Genomic DNA, 25058 nt, shown 5'->3' with positions numbered 1-25058 from the left:
GAATCTTCCAATCTTTTAGCAACTTGAGGCTTTTCTCCAGCGAGTGTACTGCATAGATGTTGTGTTGTTTTGTAATCAGCAGCTTGGTAGGTCGACCCCATTGATATGGTATGCTATGATTGTGGAGTGCTTTAGGCAGCATAATGAATTACTTCCTGGTGCAAATAGTGGCTGCGGACAAATCTGTGTATAGGGAAATTCCAGCAAATATTTTGGATAGTGTGGGGTTAGCTCTTGATGCCTTCATAACTTTTTCTTTAATATGAAAGAAGTGAATCCTGGCCAGGACGTCTCTTGGGATTGTGTCCACCAAAAAGGTGGCTTGCGGATATGGTGAGCTCTATCAATTATAAGATCCATGTTCCCAGCTTCAGGCAGTAATTCGGACATAAGTTGGTGAAGGAAGTCATTCAGTGACGTTTTCTGGGATTTCTCTAAATTTTATATTGTTACGCCTCAATCTGTCCTCGAGATCGGCGAGTTTGGTGAAAATTCTGTGGATTTCTGTGTCGTGATCATTATAGGAGTCAGTCAGTTCATTCTGTGCATAGCACACATCTCCAATTTTTTCTTCTGCTTGGGACACCCTGAGGGAGAGGTCTTAGATGGTTGTTGTGACTCCAGCAAGCATTCTGGACATGTCAGCATAGAAAGAATTATGCAGGCATAATAGCATGTCCTTTAGATCCTTTAGATCAGTCTGGGAGGCAAGCTGGGAGGATGCTGGCAAATCCTCTAGTAATGGCATGGAGAGAGGATAAGCTGAGTCTGAGTAGGAAGCATGAGGTGAGAGGGCTTCCTCTTCTCCTTGCTTACTTGTTTTAATTTTAGTAGGGATGCGTGTGGTGAGGCTGTCTGGAGGTGTTGACTCGCCCTGTAGTTGTGATGAGACAGGTCCTGTGCTGCCAGGCTGCAGTGTTAGCTGCACTGTGTCTATGCCAGTAGGAGCCAGTGCACTATAGCTTTAGCCGATGCCATCTTGACGGCTGTGAGCTGAGGCGTAGGGAGGATAGAAGTCTGCCAGCTTCTGTGGCTCCGATGGAGTATTCAGCCACTTTGTCATGTTGGCAGCAGTGTCAAGAGTGGATCGCTGTAGCTCCGGTGTGTGTAGCACATCCTGTGTCACCGTGACTGTTGCTTCAGTGCACCTTGTCCCCGGAGCTCCTTCACTCGGCGACCATCATTGTCCACGCTCGGCCACACCCTCCAAAGGGAACTCTTTAGGCATTAGCAAACCAAGACATTTTGGACAATTTCATGCTCCCAACTTTGTGGGGATAGCCCCTTCCTGTTCCAACATGATTGCACACCAGTGCACAAGGCAAGGTCCATAAAGACATAGATGAGCAAGTCTGGGGTGGAGGAACTTGGCTTGACTGGAGCCAGGCCTTCTGCTCCACATCAGTGCCTGATCTCACAAATGCACTTCTGGAAGAATGGTCAAACATTCCCATAGACACACTCCTAAACCTTGTGGACAGCCTTCCCAGAAGAGTTGAAGCTGTTGTAGCGGCAGAGGGCGAGCCATCACGAGTCCTGGCTCAGGTCTGTCCCTATGAGCCAATTCCTCAGACTGAGGAGGAACAGTTCCTTGCAGGAGGACTATTTTAGGGAGGTGGAGTTCTTGAAAACTTGCTTCCTACAGAAGGGATATGCAGTCAGTGATCTAGACATGATCATAACTAATGTCGCCTTAAGGGATAGAGATGATTTATTAAAACCTAAAATAAGAGATGATGGTGGACAACACTCTTCTTGTTTTTTGTTTTATACCACTTATTCGGACCAACATTTTTCAATGAAAAAGATATTTAGAAAACACTGAGGTGTCCTAAAAAAATACAGAATACTAGGTCCTTTGCTCCTGGAACAACCCAGGGTCACCTATAGAGGATCACAGAGATTTTTTGAACCATTGTTTATCCAAACATTACTCTTTGTGCCATAATAAAAGCTTAAAGGGTACATCCTTTATGGTTATAGACAAGTTTGACCCTCATTGGAGGGGCAAAAATATTAGGCGAGAGATTTCAAAGACGGAGACCTGGTGGATTTTTCGTTTAAATTGTTTTGGTTAGGTTTTCTCTATGTCATTTTTATACATTTGCATTTTCTGTACTATCTGTTTCCAACCACTAGATGTCAGCATTGCTTTTATCTCATAGCCAGCCTTTGATAAACTGTTTGCTAATTTTAAAAATTAATTTTCAATTTGTGGATGTTTTGGATGCTTCCATTTTTATCTATTACATTTGTTTCCAACTTGGCCTTTTTCTCCTACCCTCCCTTCAGAAACAGGATTAGTATATTGTATATATTTCTTATCTGATCTCCCAAAACATGGCCACCTTGGGTGTGTTTTAGCCATGTAAGTCTAAACTGTGGTGTAAACATTCGGTTATGAAGAGGTTCCGCTTCCTGTGAATGAGAGAGAGGCTTGGAGTGCAGGGGGAAAGGGCGTTCTTATCCCACCCTCCCGCCTCTATAAAGAGGATATGAAGAACTTTGACCACGCCCATGACAATGTTCCTATTGGACGAAACATCACGTAGGGTGGAGCTCTGACATCACGACAATGTAACGTGCCAACTGCAGCCATCTTTGTGGTTGGAAACATCTGCTATCCATGACGAATTGCAACTTTTTATATACCTGTTTTTATTTCTCAAAATGTGAGTACCCTGGCTTTTTTTAAAAATAAATTTACCTTGGTTTTAAATATTACACCATGAGGAGTTACTTTCTTGTAACCTATGCATGTACCTATGAATTACCATTGAGTGAAACTACAAGATCCAGCCTTCTATGATCCAATTGAAGTGGTTCCGTGGCGCTGTGGATATATCATGCTTGTTTGACCACCTGTAAATCAGTGGTCCATTTTCTTTGGTAAGAGGCCCGGTGTGTTGATGTTCGGTGGAGGATAATCTCATGTTGACCTTATTGTATCTCTGTCGGCAGTGTGGGAGGTTCCAGTATTTCCTCTTAACAGACTTTGTTTTAACACTATGAACTCTTATTTTATCATTTAATGCTTCTAGCGCTGCCTATACTTAACCTTTACCATAATGCCTAACAAGGTAAAAAATAGGGTTTACATACAGAATACATTAATGAAGTTAAATACTGAGTTTTACATTATTATCTTGTTGGTAGAATAATTGTTTGCATTATTTAGGCTGCTTTACATAGCCTGTAACTCATATTTTTTTTTATTTTTTCAGCATTTAGTATATCCTGTGTCATCTGTACTACTAATACATCAACCTCGTGCACAGCAACTGCATTGCAATGCGCTTCATCCAGCTATGTGTGTTTATCTCAATTAACCAAGCAATATACAGGTGAGACCACATAAAAACATATTTTAGGGATTTAAGACCATTCTATAGCTAGATATATAATTAAATAATTCCATGTCTTTGCTGGGGATATTATAAGGACCCTTAAAGTTAATGGTGGGTATGAGCTCCTCAAAGATTTAAGAGACATCAGGTCTTTATCAGGGAACCCAGCAAGAAGGCATACGTTGAACCTAAAGCCCCGTACACACGAGAGGACTTATGTCCGACAGACTTCCGAAGGAGTTCCGTCGGAGTTCTGCTGGAATTCCGACGGAGTTCTGACAGACTTTTCGGCTGAGCGGACTTGGCCACACACAATCACACTAAACTCCAACGGATTCGAACGTGATGACGTACGACTGGATTCGAATAAGGAAGTTCATAGCCAGTAGCCAATAGCTGCCCTAGCGTCGGTTTTAGTCCGTCGGAATAACATACACACGAGCGAATTTTTTGAAGGGACCGGGTCCGGCGGAGTTCCTTCGGAAAAATTTGAAGCATGTTCCATATTCTAAAGTCCTTCGGACTTTGGCGAGTCAAAAGTCTGTTGCAGCCCACACACGATCAAATAGTCTGACGGACTCAGTCCGTCGGACTTTGGATGTTGAAAAGTCCGCTCGTGTGTACGGGGCTTAAGTGTTTTCCCATGATTAGCTCCTCAGTGGTTTCACCAAGGGGACTGGAGTAAAATACCATGTAGCAAAGAAGTCCTAACAGTCCATTCATATTTACTTGTAAACCCCCCTAGGAGCCCTGAAGGCCCCAGATCTCCCATATGCAAATGAAGGCTTCAGTTCCTGTTATTCATTTTTTTTGGGTACTTCTAAAGCCCCGTACAGACGAGCGGACTTTTCAACATCCAAAGTCCGACGTACTGAGTCCGTCAGACTATTCGATCGTGTGTGGGCTGCAACGGACTTTTGACTCGCTAAAGTCCGAAGGACTTTAGAATATGGAACATGCTTCAAATTTTTCCGAAGGAACTCCGCCGGACCCGGTCCCTTCGAAAAATTTGCTCGTGTGTATGCTATTCCGACGGACTAAAACCGACGCTAGGGCAGCTATTGGCTACTGGCTATGAACTTCCTTATTCGAATCCAGTCGTATGTCATCACGTTCGAATCCGTCGGAGTTTAGTGTGATTGTGTGTGGCCAAGTCCGCTCAGCCGAAAAGTCTGTCAGAACTCCGTCGGAATTCCAGCAGAACTCCGACGGAACTCCTTCGGAAGTCTGTCGGACATAAGTCCTCTCGTGTGTACGGGGCTTTAGACTTTGAAGAAATACCTTCATAGATGAGAAGCGCTCAAAGATAAAATATACTATTCTGTACTTGCATAAAATTACTGTTGTAAAAAAATGTATAGCAACAAATAGAAAAAAAAATATGATAACAAGACAAAAAAAAATACAAAATATAAATAATTAAAAAATTATAGCAGAAGAATAAGTTACTTGTGTCTGTTTGCTTGTGTAGTCTGAAAAGTATAAGTCAGAGTCCTGATTCCAACTAAGAGTATAGAGTATGATGTACTTTGAATCTCTTTGTTAACAACTGACCAGTAGAAGAAGGAGATGGAAAAGTCCATTATTCTACATCAGCCATTATCACCCAGGGTTCCACAGAACCCTAGGCTTCTACCACAGGTTTCAGAGGTTCCATAAACTGTGGCTAACAGACAGGGCTAGACTGGGACAGAAATTCGGCCCTGGACTTCATCCAGACCAGCCCACTTACATTTTGAGTGTCCCATCAGCACCCCCTTACATCAGAGTGTCCCATGAGCAGCCCCCTTACATCAGAGTGTCCCATCAGCACCCACTTACATCAGAGTGTCCCATCACCAGCCCCCTTACATCAGAGTGTCCCATCACCAGCCCCCTTACATCAGAGTGCCCCATCAGCACCCCCTTACATCAGAGTGTCCCATCAGTAGCCCCCTTACATCAGAGTGTCCCATCAGCACCCCCTTACATCAGAGTGTCCCATCACCAGCCTCCTTACATCAGAGTGTCCCATCAGCAGCCCCTTACATCAGAGTGTCCCATCAGCCCCCTTACATCAGAGTGTCCCATCAGCACCACCTTAAATCAGAGTGTCCCATTACCATCCCCCTTACATCAGAGTGTCCTACCAGCACCCCTTACATCAGAGTGTCCCATTACCAGCCCCCAGGGGCGGACTGACAACTCGTGAGGCCCCCGGGTAATAGGAGATTATGGGGCCCCCAGGCAATCAGTGATTACGGGCCATGCAGTATACAATCACACGGTATACACAGACATGTTTCTATTGGACTGAGAAGACACTGTAGAGGTGGGGCAGCTATAATCTCAGGATTTTTAGACCAAAGGGATGTCAGTAAGGGATATTTCAGAGACAGATGTAAAAAAAAAACACAGATTTTTACATACTGTCCTTGGTTTTACTGAGGCTGTCAACCCTGATGGGGCCCCCTAGTGGCCCAGGGCCCTCGGGCAGTGCCCGAGTGGCTGAATGGTCAGTCCGCCCCTGCCAGCCCCCTTACATCAGAGTGGCCCACTGAGCCATCGGCCCACCGGGAAACTCCCGGTAGTCCCGATGGCCAGTACATGCCTGCTAACAGACCTCCCACCTGATGGTGCCTGCAGAGTTTCAAGGCCAGCACCGATTGGCAAGGACATTACACCATTGGTCTTTTTAGCTTTATGTAAGGGTAGCAGACCACCAATGACCACCATTGGCCATCAATATAAGTGACATTTGATCCCATTAAATTTATTTTAGCAAGGGTTACCTGAGACCTGGAAATTACTTTAAGGGTTCAATGTTAAGAAAGGATGTTCTACATAGTAAATATAACTTGCAAGTTTTCAGGCAAAAGTTTTAATTTCTTGGATAAGTCTATAACAAGTCTATAAGTGCTATAACAAGTAAACCCAAATTTACAGGAAAAATAGAGGGGAAACCTTGTCCCAACTGTAGACTTATCCAATAATAAAAGATAGTAGGGCTGTTAGTGATTAAAATTGTCGTTTTTTTTAAAATCAATTAATCTACTAATTGTGATTAATTATAACGCACATACAGATCCAACTACTTTTAGCTGATCTTCTTGCATTGCAAGTCTGCATTAGTCAGTGGTAAATGTGGTATACACTATATACAATCACCCGACACTAGTTCGTTTCCACAATCCATGCCTTAACTTCACAGTTCACACAAATACGTTTTAAATTCAAACTGTAGCACTGACGTAAGTCCTTTTTTTTCCCCACAGTAGCTTGACAATCCCTCCACCTCCAGTCTAACTAATCACTCTCACCTTATGGCATGGACCCCTGTGCAAACAGGTGGTTATGCAAGTGGGTATCAAAAGGGTTAACACAGGCCATAAACTTCTCTTACGTCTCCTTAGATCTTAGCAAGGATGCCAGGTCATGGGTAGAAAGAAAAGATCTACATGCTTTTTTTGATCGATCAAAAGAATCTTGATCAATCAAAAAAAGTAACAATTAATCAAGGAATTAATCTTTAATTTCCACAGCCCTAAAAAATACAATGATGGACTTTCTTGGTACCCCATAAACAAGACCACACACATGCAGTATAAAAATACTATTTAATTACAACATTACAAACATATCCAAATAGACTAAAAAATTGTAACCCCTCAAAACATACTGAATGATAATAATGACTGTTGTTCTATAATCCAAAAATATACACTATCTCAAAACAATGGGTAAAAACATAACAATTGTAGAACATGAACAACAGACTCCAAATATGGTGCTTTTCTCTTCTTCAGGAGATGGAGGCTATACAATTTGAAACATAAGCAAAAAAAAAGGCAGCACGATATAAACATAATGCATTATGCATAGTATAAACAAGTATAGTAAACACCACTCAGAGCACCCATACTCACCCACTGTAAACTGCAGAAGGGGTTACACATGAAGCACATCCAAAGCCAAAGGCACTAGCAATTGACCAGTAAGATATAGAAAAATTTCATCATTCTACATCAGCCATTCTCAACCAGGGTTTCATGGAACCCTAGGGTTCCTCCAGAGGTTGTCAAGGGTCCCATGAGCTGTGGCTGATAGAACTCCCACCTGATGATGCCTGTATAGTTTTTAGGCCAGCAGCACTTGGCAAGGGCAGCAGCATTACACGATGGGTCCTTCTAGCTTCATATAAGGGTGGAAGACTACCATTGTAAGAGAGAGGGGGGAGGGGGGGGGGGTTCATTCTATCCATTGGTCATCAATGTAAGAGGCATTCTTCCCATTGAATTGATTTTAGCAAGCTTTTCCCGAGACCTGAAAATTGCTTTAAGGGTTCAAGGTTAAGAAAGGCTGCTTTACATAGTAAATATAGCTTGTAAGTTTTATGATTACATTTTTAATTTCTTGGATAAGTCCACTACTACTTAGATTGCGGGAGAGAATAGTGTTTGACTCTATACATTTCTCTGTTTGTAGATAGTGGATACCCCCCAATGTATGTGTTCAAAAGAATGTGCTCCCCCACCACTTATTGTAACCTTAAGAGCACAATGACAGACTTACAATTTAAAACGGTGTCATCAACTACTTGTTGTACTACGAACTCATGCACCCCTACAGTGCCAGTCTGTAAGTATATTAAAGAAAATATTTTTCAGTGTTGTCACCACATTTTATATGATTTACCACTTCTAATCTTTAATTTGATCCTTCCATTCCTTTCTTCTCCCTTTCTTCCTTCCTTTCTTGCTTCTTTCCATTCTTCCTTCCTTCAATCCTTTCTTCCTTCCTTCTATCCTTCCATTCTTCCTTCCTTCTATCCTTCCTTCCTTCCTTTTATCCATTCTTCCTTCCTTCAATCCATTCTAATCCCCTTCTATCCTTCCATTCTTACTTTCTTCTATCCATTCTTCCTTCCTTTTATCCATTCTTCCTTCCTTCTATCCTTCCATTCTTCCTTCATTCTATCCATCCATTCTTCCTTCCTTCTATCCATTCTAATGTCCTTCTATCTTTCCATTCTTCCTTCCTTCTATCCATTCTTCCTTCCTTCTATCCATTCTTCCTTCCTTTCTTCCTTCCTTTTATCCATTCTTCCTTCCTTCTACCCTTCAATTCTTCCTTCCTTCCATTCTTCCTTCCTTCAATCCTTTCTTTCTTCCTTCAATTCTTTCTTCCTTCCTTCTATCCATTCTTCCTTCCTTCAATCCATTCTAATGTCCTTCTATCCTTCCATTCTGCCTTTCTTCTATCCATTCTTCCTTCTTTCTATTCTTCCTTCCTTCCTTTCTTCCTCCCTTCTATCCATTCTTCCTTCCTTCTATCCTTCCATTCTTCCTTCCTTTTATCCATTCTTCCTTCCTTCCATCCATGTTTCCATCATTCCTTTTTTTATGCAGTGCCTGCAGTCAACACTGTGCCCAATGCTTACTCCTGCCCTGCTTGCACCAGAACGGAAATTGTACCGTGCCCCATGGACTACGTCATACAATGTACAGGCAGTCAGAGCTGGTGCATGGAGTATGTGGAAAATGAGGTTGTCACAAGTAAGTGTATAATGATACATAACCCAGAAAATTATAATACTCAATCCATGTCTACCTCAACTGCCCTTTTTGGGTGAATTTTTTTTAATATATATATTTATATATTTTTTTTATTTATATTTTTTCGCATTTAATTACATTTTTTACATTTATACATTATGAAGATTTATATCTGTTCTTGTCCCATATGTACACAATTTTTGCTTAATAGATACACCTTTTGATACATAACAAATGATTCTCAGAGAACTATGGGCAGCTAAGTGACTGCACAGCAGAAGTAGCTCCTTTTCTGGCACAGCTGTCTCTCATTGGCTGATTGGTCTGATAAGGGGTTATTAACTGCTGTAAGTCATTGAGTGTGCACATTCTAGATGAAGCTGTTTAGCTCTGATAATAGCATGCGGATAGAGAATCTGAGAGCTCCTCCTGCTTGCTAAAACTTTTTATAATCCTATAATTGGCTAAGATCACAACAATCAAATAAAGCAGCTTTGAGTCATTTATCCCTCCATTACTATACAAGGCTTTACTACTCCAGATTTGTATAGAGAGCTGTCCATTTGCTGAACCATATTTTACTTATTTACTATGTCGCCAACAGTAAGGCCAGCAGTAAATAAGATCCTCTACGGGGAATGTTTTGAAATAGACAGTATCAGCAAAAATGAGCATCCTGACGTGGGTGCCACCCATGGCAGCACTATCACCCTAGGCGTGGTCGCCAATAGGGGGGCAGAGCCAGTCTTTCTGTACTGGTCCCAGACTAGGGGACTTTTTGTTCTCTATGGGGTGCAGGTGGAGGATTAGTGCAGGCAGCAGCTGCTTTCAGGAGCAGGAGAAGTAATATTACATATTTCTGACACCTGCACTCGGTACGTTACATGCTCCTGACCCCTGCACTCTGTATGTAACATACTACTGACTCATACACTCTGTACGTTGACTACTCCTGATCCCTTCACACTGAATGTTACATACTCCTAATGCCTTCACTCTGATGGTTACATACTCTTGACTCCTGCACTCTGTATGTTGCATACTCCTGATCCCTTCACTCTGAACGTTATATACACCAAATCCCTGCATTCTGATGGTTACATGCTCTTGACTCCTGCACGCTGTACGTTCCATACTACTGATTCCTGCATTCTGAATGTTACATACTTCTAATCCCTGCACTCTGTATGTTACATACTCCTGACTCCTGTACTCTGTACGTTGCATACTCCTGATCCCTGCACTCTGTATGTTGCATACTCCTGATCCCTGCACTCTGTACATTGCTTACTCCTGATCCCTGCACCCTGTATGTTACATACTTCTGACTCATCCACTCTGTACGTTGCATACTCTTGATCCCTGCACTCTGAATGTTACATAATCCTAATCCCTGCACTCTGTATGCTACATACTCTTGACTCCTGCACGCTGTACATTGCATACTCCTGATCCTTGCACTCTGTATGTTACATACTTCTGACCCCTGCACTCTGTATGTTACATACTTCTGATCCCTGCACTCTGTACGTTGCATACTCCTGATTTCTGCACTCTGTATGTTGCATACTCCTGATCCCTGCACTCTGTATGTTACGTACTCCTGATCCCTGCAATCTCTATTTGTATACTCCAGATCCATGCACCCTATATGTTGTATACTCCTGATCCCTGCACTCTGTATGTTACATATTCCTGACTCCTGCACTCTTTACGTGGCATACGCCTGATCCCTGCACTATGTATGTTACATACTCCTGACTCATGCACTCTGTACGTTGCATACTCCCGATCCCTGCACTCTGAACGTTACATACTCCTAATCCCTGCACTCTGTACGTTACATACTCTTGACTCCTGCACTCTGTATGTTGTACAATCCTGACCCCTGCACTCTACGTTATATGCAACTGGTGACTATCTGGTATTCTGACAGATGAATGCTACTTGTTGCACCTTGAATTTTAGATTATGCTAATATTAGAACATTGATAATCCCAACATGATAACCACATTAACCTTACTATTTATTATAGAATTTCCTAGGATACCAGTCTAATACCATGTCATATTTTGCTTCTGTTTTAGCCGGAAACGCCCGATATGAAAATATGACCGGCTGTTGTGATACGGCTTTCGCATTGATACTTCTTCCATTATTTTACAGTAGTTCATCTGGGTACAAATCGTACATCTCTGCTTACCAAGCAACAACCTTAAAACCAAGTAATTTGTTTATCATCAACATTTAGGGATTAAACCCAAACTCCAGGCAGAGGTAAAAGATATAAAATAAGACAGCTCTGTGGTCGTTAATACATCCTTAAAGAGGACCTTCCATCGTTTTTTTATCTTTCCATCTATTTAATCTTCTGCCCTTGTTGTTGTTTTAATTTTGGATAGTAAAACATTTTTTTTCTGCAAGTAAATCCCTTATACAGCCCACTTCCTGTTTCTCGTCTGGTAAAAAGCCTAGGATTATGACATCATGCACAGCTCTCTCTCTCATTCTTGTAAGAGTTCGCTAGGAAGGGAGGGGGGATGAGTCGTAAGAGGGTCAATGAGAGCTGCAGAGCTGGAGACGTGCCTCTGTGTAAATCCAGGAAGTGAACAGGCAGCAGCTTCAGCTGCCCACAGTTAAAATGGATGCAGCCAGATTCAGTGGAGGGAGATTTCTATGTCAAATTTGACAAGTAGAGAATCACAGTGTATATAAAATAATAAAATAAATAAATAAAATAATATGCAAAGTGGTTTGAGGTAAGCTGGAGAATGGCAAAGACGTTTTTATTACAAATTATGTGAGCAGACTGCAGCTCCTCTTTAACCACTTCCCACCCGCCGGCCGTCAAATGGCGGCTGGGCGACACGGCTCTCTTTCTGGGTGGACGTCATACGACGGCCCTCCAGAACATGTGGTGTGTCTGTCTGAAACACCGCTACACCGATCTCGGTAAAGAGCTTCTGACGTGATTAGCCGTGTCCAATCACGGCTCATCACAATGTAAACAGGAAGAGCCGTTGATTGGTTTTTCCACACTCTCGTCTCACAGGCGCGAGTACAGGAGAGCCGATTGGCTGCTCTCTTGACAATGGGGGGTCTGTGCTGATTGTTTACCAGCACAGCCCCCCCTCGGATTCCCACCCAGGACCACCAGGATGCTGCCAGGACCACCAGGGATGGCCACCACACTGGACCACCAGGCATGCAAACCTAGACCACCAGGGAAATGCCAATCAGTGCCCAGGCAGCTGCCAATCAGTGCTCATCCCCAGTGCTTGTCAGTGCCAATGGTGATTTTGTTGTCAGAATATCTGAGAACCAGATCTCAAATTTTGTGCGACGGAAATTCCGACTCTGATGCCTGCATATTCATCTCCGATTTAAATCCTTCTGACAGGAAGAGAGAGATGACTCCCATCTGTGTTCTGCTGCTCGTTATTAGCTCAATCACAGATTGGGGTGGGTCCTAAACCAGACCTACAGCATAATCTATAGGGAAGCCTACATTCTGGCTTTGACGTATTTACAAAAACTGGTGCACACCAAATCTGGTACAGCTGTGCATAGTAACCATTCAGCTTCCATAAATTCCTTTTTGGCCGGGTTCACACTGGTATGACAAACGCTCTGCCATTGGGATCTCATGTCGCATGACATGTGAAAATCAATGTTTCCCTATGGGGAGCTGTCTTAACTAGTCCGACACAAGTCGGTCCGACTTTGAAAATGCTCCCTGTACTACTTTGGTCCGACTTTGATCCTACTTCAGCCCATTCCATTGACTATCATCGAAGTAGGATCAAAGTCGGATCCTTGTCCTAAACATCCAACTTTGGCATCCGGCATTGTGTTATTTCCTGCCCCTGCTGTAGCCCCTCCCATTGTGTGTTAGTTTTGATTGGTCAAGGGACAAGTCAAACTATCTGAAAAGTCAGATCAAAATAATATCCTGTTCATTAAAGTCGGATGGATGTAGGACCAATGTAGTACTGATGTCACAGAGCAAAGTAGGATGAAAGTCGTACTACTGTTGTGTAGTATAGTGTGAACCCAGGCTTTCTGCTGCTGTACTTACCATGTTGGATGGTTAGGACAAGGATCCGACTTTGATCGAACTTCAATGATATTCACTGGGCTGAAGTAGGACCAAAGTTGGACCAAAGTAGTACAGGAACCTTTTTCAAAGTCGGACCGACTTGTGTCGGAGCAGTTAGGACAGCTCTCATAGAGAACCACTGATTTACACACATCACGTAACACATGCTCCCAAAGTCGGAGTGTATACCATACCAGTGTGAACCCAGCCTTAGGTCGGATTCACACTGGTATGACACAACTGTCGTACGACTGTGGATCTGACTTTGCCCTGCGACTTGAAGTCTGACATCCAATTGACTTCAATAAAAAGGGATCCAACTTTGATCCCAACAATACCATGCACTTTGTGTCTGGTATGAATCTTTAGGGGAAACTCAACAAAAAAAAACAAAGGCATGGGTTTCCCCCTCCAAGACCACACCAGTCTGGTATGGATTTTAAGGGGGACCCCATGTCAAACAAATGGCGTGAGTCACCCCCAAATCCATACCAGACCCTTATCTGAGCATGCAGCCTGGCAGGTCAGGAAAGAGGGTGGGGACGAGCGATCGTCCTCCTCCTGAACCATATCAGGCCGCATGCCCTCAACATGGGGGGGTGGGTGCTTTGGGGTGGGGGGGGCCTGGCCTGCTGGGCTGCCTGGTATGGTCTTGGAGGGGGACTCTATGTCATTTTTATTTTTAATTATTGGCGTGGGGTTCCCCTTCAAGATCATCAGAGAACAAGTCGCATGCCAAAGTCGGGTAAGTTAAGACGGTGATCCGACTTTGATCCGACTTTGATCCGACTTCAGTAATATTCAGTAGGCTGAAGTAGGCTCAAAGTTGGACCAAAGTAGTGCAGGAACCTTTTTCAAAGTCAGACCATCTTGTGTCAGACCAGTTAAGACGGCCCTCATGGGGAACCATTGATTTGCACACGTAATTGCGACATGAGCTCCCAATTGTGCATGCGTCATGAGCTCCCGATGTCGGAGCGTTTGTCGTAAAGTGTGAATCCGGCCTAACGCCGCATACACAAACGTCACACAAACGTTCGCTGAACTTTCGACCGTCAAGAAAGCGGTGATGTACAAAACTACAACGAGCCGAGAAAATTAAGTTCAATGCTTCCGAGCATTTGTCAAATTGTTTATGAGCATGCGTATGAATTTTGCGTGTCGGAATTGCTACAGACGATCGGAATTTCCGATCAACACTTTTTCCAACCAAAAAATTGAGAACCTGCTCTCAAACTTTTGCTGGCTGGAATTCCACCAGCAAAAGTCCGATGGAGTATGCACACGGCCGCATCAAAAGCTCTCATCGGACTTTTGCTGGCGGAATTTCCGATCGTGTGTACGAGGCATTATTGTCAAAGTTTGATTGAACAAGCTGAGATTAGAAGCTGACTGGTTACCATGCACAGTTGCACCAGATTCTGTGTGCACCAGTTTTTTAGTGTATACCCCCCACTGTGTGTGTGGCTCCCCCCCCCCCCCTTGGAAGCCATCCTACATCAATTCCTGACAAGCATATTTCATATTCACCAACTGTTAATAACTTATTTTTAATATCTTTTCTAGACAATATCCTCTTCTGTAACAACTACATAAATTCAACCAACCTAAAGCTTCTGTACAACCCTTATATATGCTTACCAACGGAGGACGTTTGTGTGACGGAGCTCTACCAAACCACAGATGGTAACTTCTGATACTATATTACTTTATCATACAGAAAAAAAAAGTCAAGTATAGAAATAGATTAATGGACAAATTAACAGTTTTAGATCAATGTAATTTTAATTTTATGTTTCTACAGTTTTAAATATACGTAAAAAATGCTATAAATGAAGAATGCTTTCATAAATAGAAGTGTTAATAGTTTATTTTTTACCAATTAATATGATGGAAAGTAAATGAACAGAAAACAAATCCAAATTGAATCAAATTATGGTGTGACCATCCTTTGCCTTCAAACCAGCATCAGTTCTTCTATGTACACTTGCACACGGCTCTTGAAGGAACTTATTTATTTATTTTTTATTGCATATGTTTTATAGCAGAAAGTATTATTACTAAATATTGGGTCTTTTTTAATTTATATCTGAAAAAAAAAAAAAGTGCCGATCAAATGCCACTAAAAGAAAGCTCTATTGAGGAATGAAGGAAGGAATGCATTTTATATACAACTATACAGATCAGACCAAAATGATGGACAAATGAGGAGGAAAGAGGGACAGAGGGACATTGCTCGAAATCAGGGACAGTTGGGAGCTATGGGTATGCTGTTCCTATGTTTTCATGCATAGTTGAGGTGTTTAACCTTGTTTCCATGTCGGAGGGGTGGCTTTATGGCCGCAGTTCTTCCATGAAGACCACTTATGGCCAGACTTCTCCAGATAGTAGATGGGTGTACCTGAGTCCTACTGGTTCCTGACAGTTCTGGGCTGATGGCACTTCTGGACATCTTCCAATGGCGAAGGGAAGTAAACATGGTGTGTCTTTCATCTGCTGCATTAGGTTTGCTTGTCCGACAACGGCATCTACAGTCAACAAAATTGACAGTTTCTTTGTGCTACTTAAAGCGGGATTCTACCCTAAAGTGGAACCTCCGCTGATCGGATCCCTCCCCCCTCCGGTGTCACAATTGACACCTTTCAGGGGGGAGGGAGGTGGAGATACCTGTCAAAGACAGGTATTTTCACCCACTTCCGGGCATAGACTCCCGCGGGAGTCTACGCCATTTCCTTGTCCTGCCGCGCTGTCTGCTGGGACACACACGGGTCCCAGTGATAGCGTGGAGATTTCCTATTGCGCGGCGCAAGTCGCGCATGCGCAGTAGGGAACCGGGAAGTGAAGCCGATTCGCTTCACTTCCTGATTCCCTCACCTAGAATGGTGGCGGCAGCAGCCGAGGGCCGAGCGATCGATCGGCCTCGGCTGCCGACATCGCTGGAACCCGGGACAGGTGAGTGTCCATTTATTAAAAGTCAGCAGCTGCAGTATTTATAGCTGCTGGCTTTTAATATTTTTTTTTTAGGTGGAATCCCTCTTTAAAGTGGAAGTAAACTCCCCCATCGTTTTCAGCCAAGGAAGCTGCCATCTTTGCCTCTGTTTAATCTTCAACTGCTATGGTGCTGCACATGTGATTCGTTATGACACCAGCCATTGGATGGTTTGATAGTTTGGCTTAGAGCACAGCCAATGTGCAGTTAGCATTCCCGACATGCCTTTTTTTTTTAACTGTTTAAATCGATGGGTTTACTTCCACTTTAAAAGAGCTTGAACAGCACATCTTGAAACCCTGGTCTGCTTAGAAATCTTTGCATGGGAAAGACCTAACTGATGCCGTATCTGTGACATGAAACTGTTTTCCACAACCTCACCTTAGTAGCAGAGTTTGTCTGTTCCTCACCCAGTTCTAAGCCTCCCACACAGCTGTTTTTGTTTTAGTTAATGACTGTGTTTCAGCCCACATATGGAATTGATGGTTATTAACACTTGCTTGAGTATAATTGGTTAATCATACACCTGACTCTAATCCTATACAATCCATGACTCTGTGCAAGTGTAAAAAGTGTACACCTGTAATGCCTTGCACACACAATCTGACTTTCCAATGGGAAATGTTGGATCTGACCTTGTTGGTGGACAATCCAACTGTGTGTATGCTCCATCGGACAATTGTTGTTGGACTTTTCACCAACAAATGTTGGCTAGCATGTTTTCAAATTTTCCGCCAACAAATGTGTGTTGTCTGATTTTCCGATTGTGTGTACACAAGTCCGTCAGACAAAAGTCGAAAGTACAAACACACATGCTCCAAAGCAGAAGCAGTCGGTCTTGTAAACTAGCGTTCGTAATGGAGAATTAACATTCGTGATGCGGCAAATTATTAAATCTCCAAATGCAGCTCACAATTCCCTTCTTCTTTAATTGGATAATAATGAAGCTGCTTTGCTGGTGATACTGATGGAGTTATTGCAAACACATTTTCAAAGGCTTTTTTTTTTCTAGTGATATCAAGAATAATATTATTATGCTTTTTTTTCATTTGGGCAAGTTACCACAACACCATTTTCCCGAAGTTTTTAAGATTAAAGATGCAACTATGTTGGTCAATTTTACTTTAAACTGTAACTGCCTACTCCCAAACTGTCATTTGAAGTAAAACCCACAGCCAAGTATTATTTTCCACAATTTTTTTATTGTGCATTAAAAAAAAAAATTTGACAATTTGCCAATAGAACTTAACCAAAAAGTGCATTCTATTCATCCAAAAATATAGAAAATATACAAAATCAAATCATTATTATTCAAAAAAAATAATAATGTCAAAGCAATAACTCCAAGGCCAATAATAAATAACACTTTATGTCCTCCGATTCCGCAACATGGCTGGTTGATGAACGGCCGTTCAGAAAGGAACTGAAAAGTGCAAAATGAAAAGCGATAAATGAAAAATGTGAAAAGAAAAGTGCGAATCAACACTCGCCAAACTTCTACTAATACGAAATTTAGCAGAAGAAGCCCCTGCTAAAGAGCTGAAAAACCATGTAGTACGTCTAGTACGTCACTTCGTTCGTAATTGTTGGCCAACAATTGTGTGACCGTGTGTATGCAAGACAAGTTTGAGCTAACGCCCTTCGGACAAAATTCCACGGTTTTGTTGACCAACAATCCGATCGTGTGTACGAGGCATAAGAAATGATGCTGGTTTGAAGCCAAAGGGAAGTCACACCAAATGCTGATTTGAATGAGATTTTGTAAATTTTGCATTTTGTAAATTACTTCAAGTTAAATTAAAATGATTATTTATAATATAAAATATATATAATATAATATATATATAATATAAAGTATAAATTATTATGAATTAAATTATATACTAATCAATATTATATCAAAATAAATATTGTTGAAAGCATTCTTACTTTACAGCATCTCTCGCTCTCTTATATATATATATATATATATATATATATATATATATATATATATATATATATATATATATATATACACTGTATATATATATATATATATATATATATATATATATATATATATATACATACACACAAACTATATCATAACCATGTATGTGTTTTAGCTTTAGGTAATGTACTTTCCATGGACCAAGTAGGGAGATGTGGGAACTCCAGTGAGTGCGGCCGGGCCATTGTGATCAGTTATCCAACAAGAAACCTTGTAATCAGCACCACCTGCTGTAATACAAGTAGATGTGTCCCACCCACCACCACCACCGGTATGCACACATAACATGTTACGGTATTCATACATATAGCTATAGTATATGATGTCAAATTACACTGCTCTTTATCCAATAACACATAATTAAAGTAGGACTAAAGGTAAAACTTGTTTGTTCCCTGTTGGATAGAGTAAGGATGGGTTATAACCCTTGTCAGGTTTTTTTGCCATCTGTGTCCTATTGGGGAGATTTCCCTTCACTTCCGGTCCCATAGCCAAACAGTAATGCCGCGTACATGTGATCAGACTTTCCAGCAGACTCGGTCCGGCGGACCGGAATCCGACAGAAAATTCGATCGCGTGTGGGCTCCAGCTGACTTGTTTTCCCCAAAAGTCAGACGGACCTAGAAATAAAACAGTCCGGTCGAAAGATCCGTTCGTCTGTATGCTAGTCCGACGGACGAAAACCGACGCTAGGGCAGCTATTGGCTACTGGCTATGAACTTCCTTATTCTAGTCCGGTCGTACATCATCACGGACTTTGGTGTGCTTGTGTGTGGCCAAGTCCATTCGTTTGGAAAAGTCTGTTGGAACTCCGCCGAAAGTCCATTGAAACGTCCAGTCGTGTGTACGTGGCATAAGTGAGAGGAAATCCTACCAAAGTGAGGGAATCCCTGGTTGTCACCAGAACAAATGTCCCCCATTGGAAGATTTTCCCTTTATTCCTGTTCTGGTGAAAAAAAAACAAAAAACTGCATGTAATTTTTTTTAATGTAAATTGGGGTAAGACAATATGCCATTAGGCTATTTTCTCTCCAGGTTGAATGTCTTTCATTCATACAGAAGACAACGAATCAGGAAAATATTGCATTATGGCCACTAGATGGAGCTGATAGCCATATTTAATAAAGCAGACCATTGGTTATGCAATTTTCTTTCCTTCTACCACACATCGATTCATCACATCGTCACTTCCGTTTTACTCGGAAGCCAACGGCGCCATTTAAAAAAAAAAACACAGTATTCAAAAACGCTGATCTTGGCATTTTGAATACTTTTAAGTACAGAGGAGGGGTTTGGGCTCTTTCAGACCCCAGATCCCTCCATAAAGAGTACCTGTCACTGCCGATTACTGTTTACATTCCTTCTGACAGCAATAAAAGTGATCATTTTTTTTTTTTTAAAAGGCAAAGTATGAAAAGAAAAACAATAAATTAATTAATTTTAAAGAAAGAAAAAAAAAAGCTTCTCATCCTTCCGTGCTTGCATGTCAAAGCAAACATATACGAAAGTCACTCCCGCAAATGTAAACAGTGAGGTATCCCCAAAATTATTAGAGCGAGAGCAATAATTCTACTAGACCTCCACTGTACCTCTCAACTAGTGACCGTTAAAAAATCTTAAAGTGTCGCCTATGGAGATTTTTAAGTACCATAGTTTGTCACCATTCCACATGTGTGCGCAATTTTAAAGGGTGACATGTTAGGTATCTAGGGAAAAAGGGGTGTTATACAGATGTGGCTTTAGGAGTGTTATTTCAGTTTTTGCATGTTAGGTATCTATTTGCTAGGTGTAACATCATCTTTACTGTTTAGTTTTTATTTTATATATTGAAGTGTATTTTTTCAAAAACAATTGTGTTTGAAAGGCTGGTGCACAAATACAGTGTGACATAAAATATTGCAACGTCCGCCATTTTATTCTCTAGGGTCTCTCCAAAAAAAAAAAAAAAAATCATATATATATATATATATATATATATATATATATATATATATATATATATATATATATATATATATATATACACACACACACATGTAATGTTTGGGGGTTTAAAGTAAATTTCTAGCAAAAATACTGATTTTAACTTGTAACAAAATAAAAAATAGGCTTGATCATGAAATGTTGATATCTGTAAGTCATTTTTGTTATCTAACACTCCTTGTGACTTTCCAGCTCCTGCAGTGAGTCAAAATAATGCCAACCTGTTCTGCAGATCTTGTTACTCGAACAGCTCTAACACGTGTCTGTTGGACAGCACCGTGCAGTGCTTGGGCAATCAGAATCGCTGCGTCACGTATAGTGCAGTAAAAAATGGTAAGTGCCCGCCGTATGATCAACACAAGGAAAACATTGAGTTGGGTTGATTCTGCATTCAGTAACTGTGTTATAATCATGACTTTGCTCAGATGGGCATTAGGAGGAAGCACCAATGAAGGAAAGCTCAGCATTAAAACACAGATAGCGCAGTCTGCTTTAAAGCTGAACTTCAACCTTCTCTTCAGTTTTACACAGTGGTACCGGCTCCTCTCCTGAAATGGTTTACTCTGATTTCACTGCACACTGTGAACTTCTCACAATGTGCAATCAAAGTGGATAGAGGCCATTTCATTTCCTGGCTGGAGGACATCCATTGTTGTCTAGCTCATTTCTCCCCAGCCTGACTGTCCCTGGTCCACCCCTATCATTCATTGGATTTCAGATGTTTCAATCATGGAGGCTCAACATCACACGTGGGCATGACTTAGGGTGGTCTGCATTCAAACTGGTCTACATGCAAAGCCTACCTAGGAACGTCCACCCATCCAGAATGACATCCACCCATCAGGGCATTTTAATACTTGTATAGCTAGCCATAAATTATACCAATTTCCTATTCAATTTCCTGTAGATTTACCATTAACTATATAGTACAAGGACCTGCCTGATTGCATACAAATTGAAAGTTTAACCTCATATTATATGGTTTTGGTAAATCTAATGGAAAACTGTATAATGTATGGCCAGCCTAACTTCTTCCAAGAACCGGGCCACCAGGTCCATCAGCCATAGAGACCCAGTGTTGACTAAAATTAGGCATGCAATGAAAAAAAAAGGTATTTATTAGCATTTTGGGGGGAGGAATGGAGGAGATTCCAGAAGAGGTATCAAGAAGTGGAGTCAGTGCCGTGTAAAAATCCCCCCCCCAGAATCAAGAGACCCGAATGAAAAGTCCCAAATTGTAGGAGGACCTCCTGTAAAAAGGATACCTGTTTAGAGTTAGGATAATACACATTTGGTCTATTTTTCCAAGTTCCTTTTAGGAAAATAAATCTACCTTCTGGGTCCAGCAGTTGGTCAGTAAGGTGGACTTGATGAAAATCAAGACTCCCTTGGTCTTAGAGTCAGCACCTGCAGAATGATACACCGTAGGGAAGCAACTGTTATGCCACGTACACACGGTCGGATTTTCCAACAACAAATGTTGGATGTGAGCTTGTTGGCTTAAAATCCGACCATGTGTACACTCCATCAAACATTTGTTGGACTTTCGGCCAACAAATGTTGACTAGCAGGTTCTCAAATTTTCCACCAACAAATGTTTGTTGTCGGACTTTCCGATCGTGTATACACAAGTCCACAAAGGTTCACACATACTCGGAATCAAGTATGAGCCAGAAGTGCTCGGTCTTGTAAAACTAGCATTCGTAATGGAGATATCACGTACGTCTTGCATGTCACTATGTTCTTAATTGTTGGCCAACATTTGTGTGAAAGTGTGTATGCAAGACAAGCTGGAGCCAACATCCTTCGAACAAAAATCTATGGTTTTGTTGTTGGAAAGTCCGATCGTGTGTGTACCGTGCATTAGTAAAGCAAGAAAAGGAACATCATCTCTTACTAAATGGGGACCCAATGTATGGGGCTCGTGCCAAAGTATTACCAGAAGTGGATTTAGACCTGCTAGTCCACTTTATATGGGAAATTTGTGGAATAGAGAAAATGGGAGGAGAATCCGTCGATTTTCAAAGGAGGACCAGCCTCTCTGAGGTGGGAAAGGAGTATAACACCAAAGTATTTAAATATATTCGACTATCTAGGAACTTCATAAAGTGAAAATACTTAACATGGGAAGAGCTTCGGCTGTAAGGACTAGGGAAATACAGATCAGGGTCATCTCTAAGTTTGCGAGGCTCCCATCTGATATTCCCCATCTCGTAGGTCCAAAGATACCGGAGAAGGCACAAATAATCAACATTTGTTCTGCTGAGGAAGAAGGCAGTAACAACATTTGTCTGGTCCCCTGTGGAATGGGGTCATCTATCTCCAGGACCATGTTAATAAGGTACAGGCCTAACAACCAGACACCCCATCCCACAGCTGGGCCCCCTACCCTACACCCCCAGTCAACATGATAAAAAAATATATGTAGAAGATTCCTATAGACTAACACATTTTATTCACATTTCCTAAATTCTGCATGTGGCTATGAAGGTCAACTTCAAACCTGAATTTGCCCAGATTGTTTGCTATAGTTTGATAGTAATAAACACTAATTATCACACATTAAACCAGGGGGCAAACGACATGGATCCAGAGATACTGTCAGCGACCCCGTCTTCACCAGGAGCAATCGCCCCCTAAGACCTCAGCTTCCTTGAAAACCTCCTAGGATAAAAAACACTGGATTTTTGATATTTGATTGCCACCTAAGGTATATACTCGAGTATAGGCCGACCTGAATATAAGCCGAGGCACCTAATTTTACCACAAATAACTGGGAAAACGTATTGACTCGAGTATAAGTCTAGGGTGGGAAAAAGCAGCAGCTACTGGGTAAATAATGCCCATCTGCAGCCTCACTGTGCCCATGTGCAGCCTCACTGTGCCCATGTGCAGCCTCATTGTGCCCATATGCAGCCTCATTGTGCCCATATGCAGCCTCATTGTGCCCATATGCAGCCTCATTGTGCCCATTTGCAGCCTCATTGTGCCCATCTGCAGCCTCATTGTGCCAATTTGCAGCCTTACTGTGCCCATTTGCAGCCTTACTGTGCCCATCTGCAGTCTCACTGTGCCCATCTGCAGCCGCACTGTGGCCATCTGCAGCCGCACTGTGGCCATCTGCAGCCGCACTGTGGCCATTTGCAGCCTCACTGTGCCCATTTGCAGCCTCACTGTGCCCATTTGCAGCCTCATTGTGCCCATCTGCAGCCTCACCGTGCCCATCTGCAGCCTCTTTGTGCCCACCTGCAGCCTCACTGTGCCCATTTGCAGCCTCTTTGTGCCCATTTGCAGCCTCACTGTGGCCATCTGCAGCCTCACTGTGCCCATTTGCAGCCTCACTGTGCCCATATGCAGCCTCACTGTGCCCATTTGCAGCCTCATTGTGCCCATCTGCAGCCTCACCGTGCCCATATGCAGCCTCACTGTGCCCATTTTCAGCCTCACTGTGCCCATTTGCAGCCTCATTGTGCCCATCTGCAGCCTCATTGTGCCCATCTGCAGCCTCATTGTGTCCATTTGCAGCCTTACTGTGTCCATTTGCAGCCTTACTGTGTCCATTTGCAGCCTCACTGTACCCATCTGCAGCCTCATTGTGCCCATCTGCAGCCTCACTGTGCCCATCTGCAGCCTCATTGTCCCCATTTGCAGCCTCACTGTGCCCATTTGCAGCCTCATTGTGCCCACCTGCAGCCATACATTTGATTACTAAAACAGCGGATGTCTCCCGCTGTGTTGTGCAGTCTTGTGATAGATGGAACACTGATACAGTTTCCCAGCATTGTATCAGTGTTCCTCTATCACGGGCGAGGGGGAGGAGGGGCTTTGTTACAATGGAGGGCCGACAAACAGATTGCATAACACAGCGGGAGACACCCCCTCTTTTAGTAATCAAAGGTACGGCTGCTGTATGGCTCACTCGAGTATAAGTCGGGGGGGTCCGCCTAAAAAATGGGCTGAAAAACTCGGCTTATACTCGACTGGTAATTAAAGTCCCATCACACTTTGCCATTGGACTATGCTACTATTGGGATGATACCTGGCTAGACCACGGGTTTTTACAATACTGGACCAGAACCTGTAGGCTGGGTTCTCCGCATTCCAATTCGCAATAGCGAGGCGATATTGATCTGTTCCAGGTCCGAATTCAGCCCAAAATTGGGGCTGAAATTGGACCTGAAACGGTGAACCGGCACGCACCGGACCCCTGCTGGGAGACGGAACCCAGTCTTATTGTTATAATAGTATACAGTAATAGATTTGTCATTCTCTTTGAGCCTGTTATAATTGAACCTTTAATAAAGACATACGCTGATCAACCGTAAAAATATGACCACTGACAGGTGAAGAGAATACCAATGAATATCTTGTTACAATGAATCTTGAAAGCGGGGTGTCGATGTGTTGAAAGCAAACAAAAAAAAATGGGCAAGTGTAAGGATCTGGGCGACTTTCACAAGGACCACATTGTAATTGGTTAGATGACTGGGCCAGAGCGTCTCCAATACTGCAGCTCTTGTGGGATGTTCCCGGTCTGAAGTGGTCAGGACCGACCAAAGGTGGTCCAAGGACTAAAAACTGGTGAACCAGCAACAGGGTCCTGGGGGGCCGAGGCTCATCAATGGAGGTGGGGAGTTAAGGCTGGTTGGGTTGTCCAATCCAAGAGAAGAGCTACTGGAGCTCAAACTACTGAAAAAGCTAATGCTGGATGTGATAGAAAGGTGTGAGAACACACAGAGCATCGCAGTTTGTTGTGTATGGAGTTGTGTAGCCACAGACTGGTCAGGGTGCCCATGCTGGCCGGTGTCCACAGCCAAAAGTGCCTACAATGGACATGTTAGTATCAGGACTGGACCACAGAGCAACGGAAGAAGGTGGCCAGGTCTGATGAACTCAAGAATGGTTTGAGGAACACAACAATAAGTTTGAGGTGTTGACTTGTCCTTCAAATTCTCCAGATCCCAATCCAATCGAGCATCTGTGAGATGTCCTGGAAAAACAAGTCTAGTGGAGCCCATGCCTTGATGGGTTATGATGGGTGGTCATAATGTTTTGGTTGATCGGCGTATAGTTGGATTCCAATTTATAGAAAACAAAATACATATATGTTAT

General features: G+C 42.5%; 1 protein-coding gene across 1 annotated transcript in view; it reads left to right on the top strand.

Annotated features, from left to right (window-relative positions):
• The window catches only part of LOC143933721 (uncharacterized), a 35407-nt gene that overhangs the window by 5197 nt on the left and 5152 nt on the right, over positions 1–25058 (top strand). Inside the window, exons 2-8 of the mRNA XM_077456716.1 lie at positions 3225–3344; positions 7812–7964; positions 8735–8881; positions 10970–11107; positions 14548–14667; positions 18079–18234; positions 20139–20279. Of these exons, the coding sequence (XP_077312842.1) occupies positions 3225–3344; positions 7812–7964; positions 8735–8881; positions 10970–11107; positions 14548–14667; positions 18079–18234; positions 20139–20279 (975 nt within the window). The remainder of the gene's footprint in view (positions 1–3224; positions 3345–7811; positions 7965–8734; positions 8882–10969; positions 11108–14547; positions 14668–18078; positions 18235–20138; positions 20280–25058) is intronic.

Source organism: Lithobates pipiens, unplaced genomic scaffold (genome assembly GCF_037356315.1).
Source record: "Lithobates pipiens isolate NorthernLeopardFrog02 unplaced genomic scaffold, aLitPip1_a1.2 Scaffold_27, whole genome shotgun sequence".
In the NCBI taxonomy this organism is placed as follows: Eukaryota; Metazoa; Chordata; class Amphibia; order Anura; family Ranidae; genus Lithobates; species Lithobates pipiens.
This window is presented reverse-complemented; position numbering and strand designations above follow the sequence as displayed.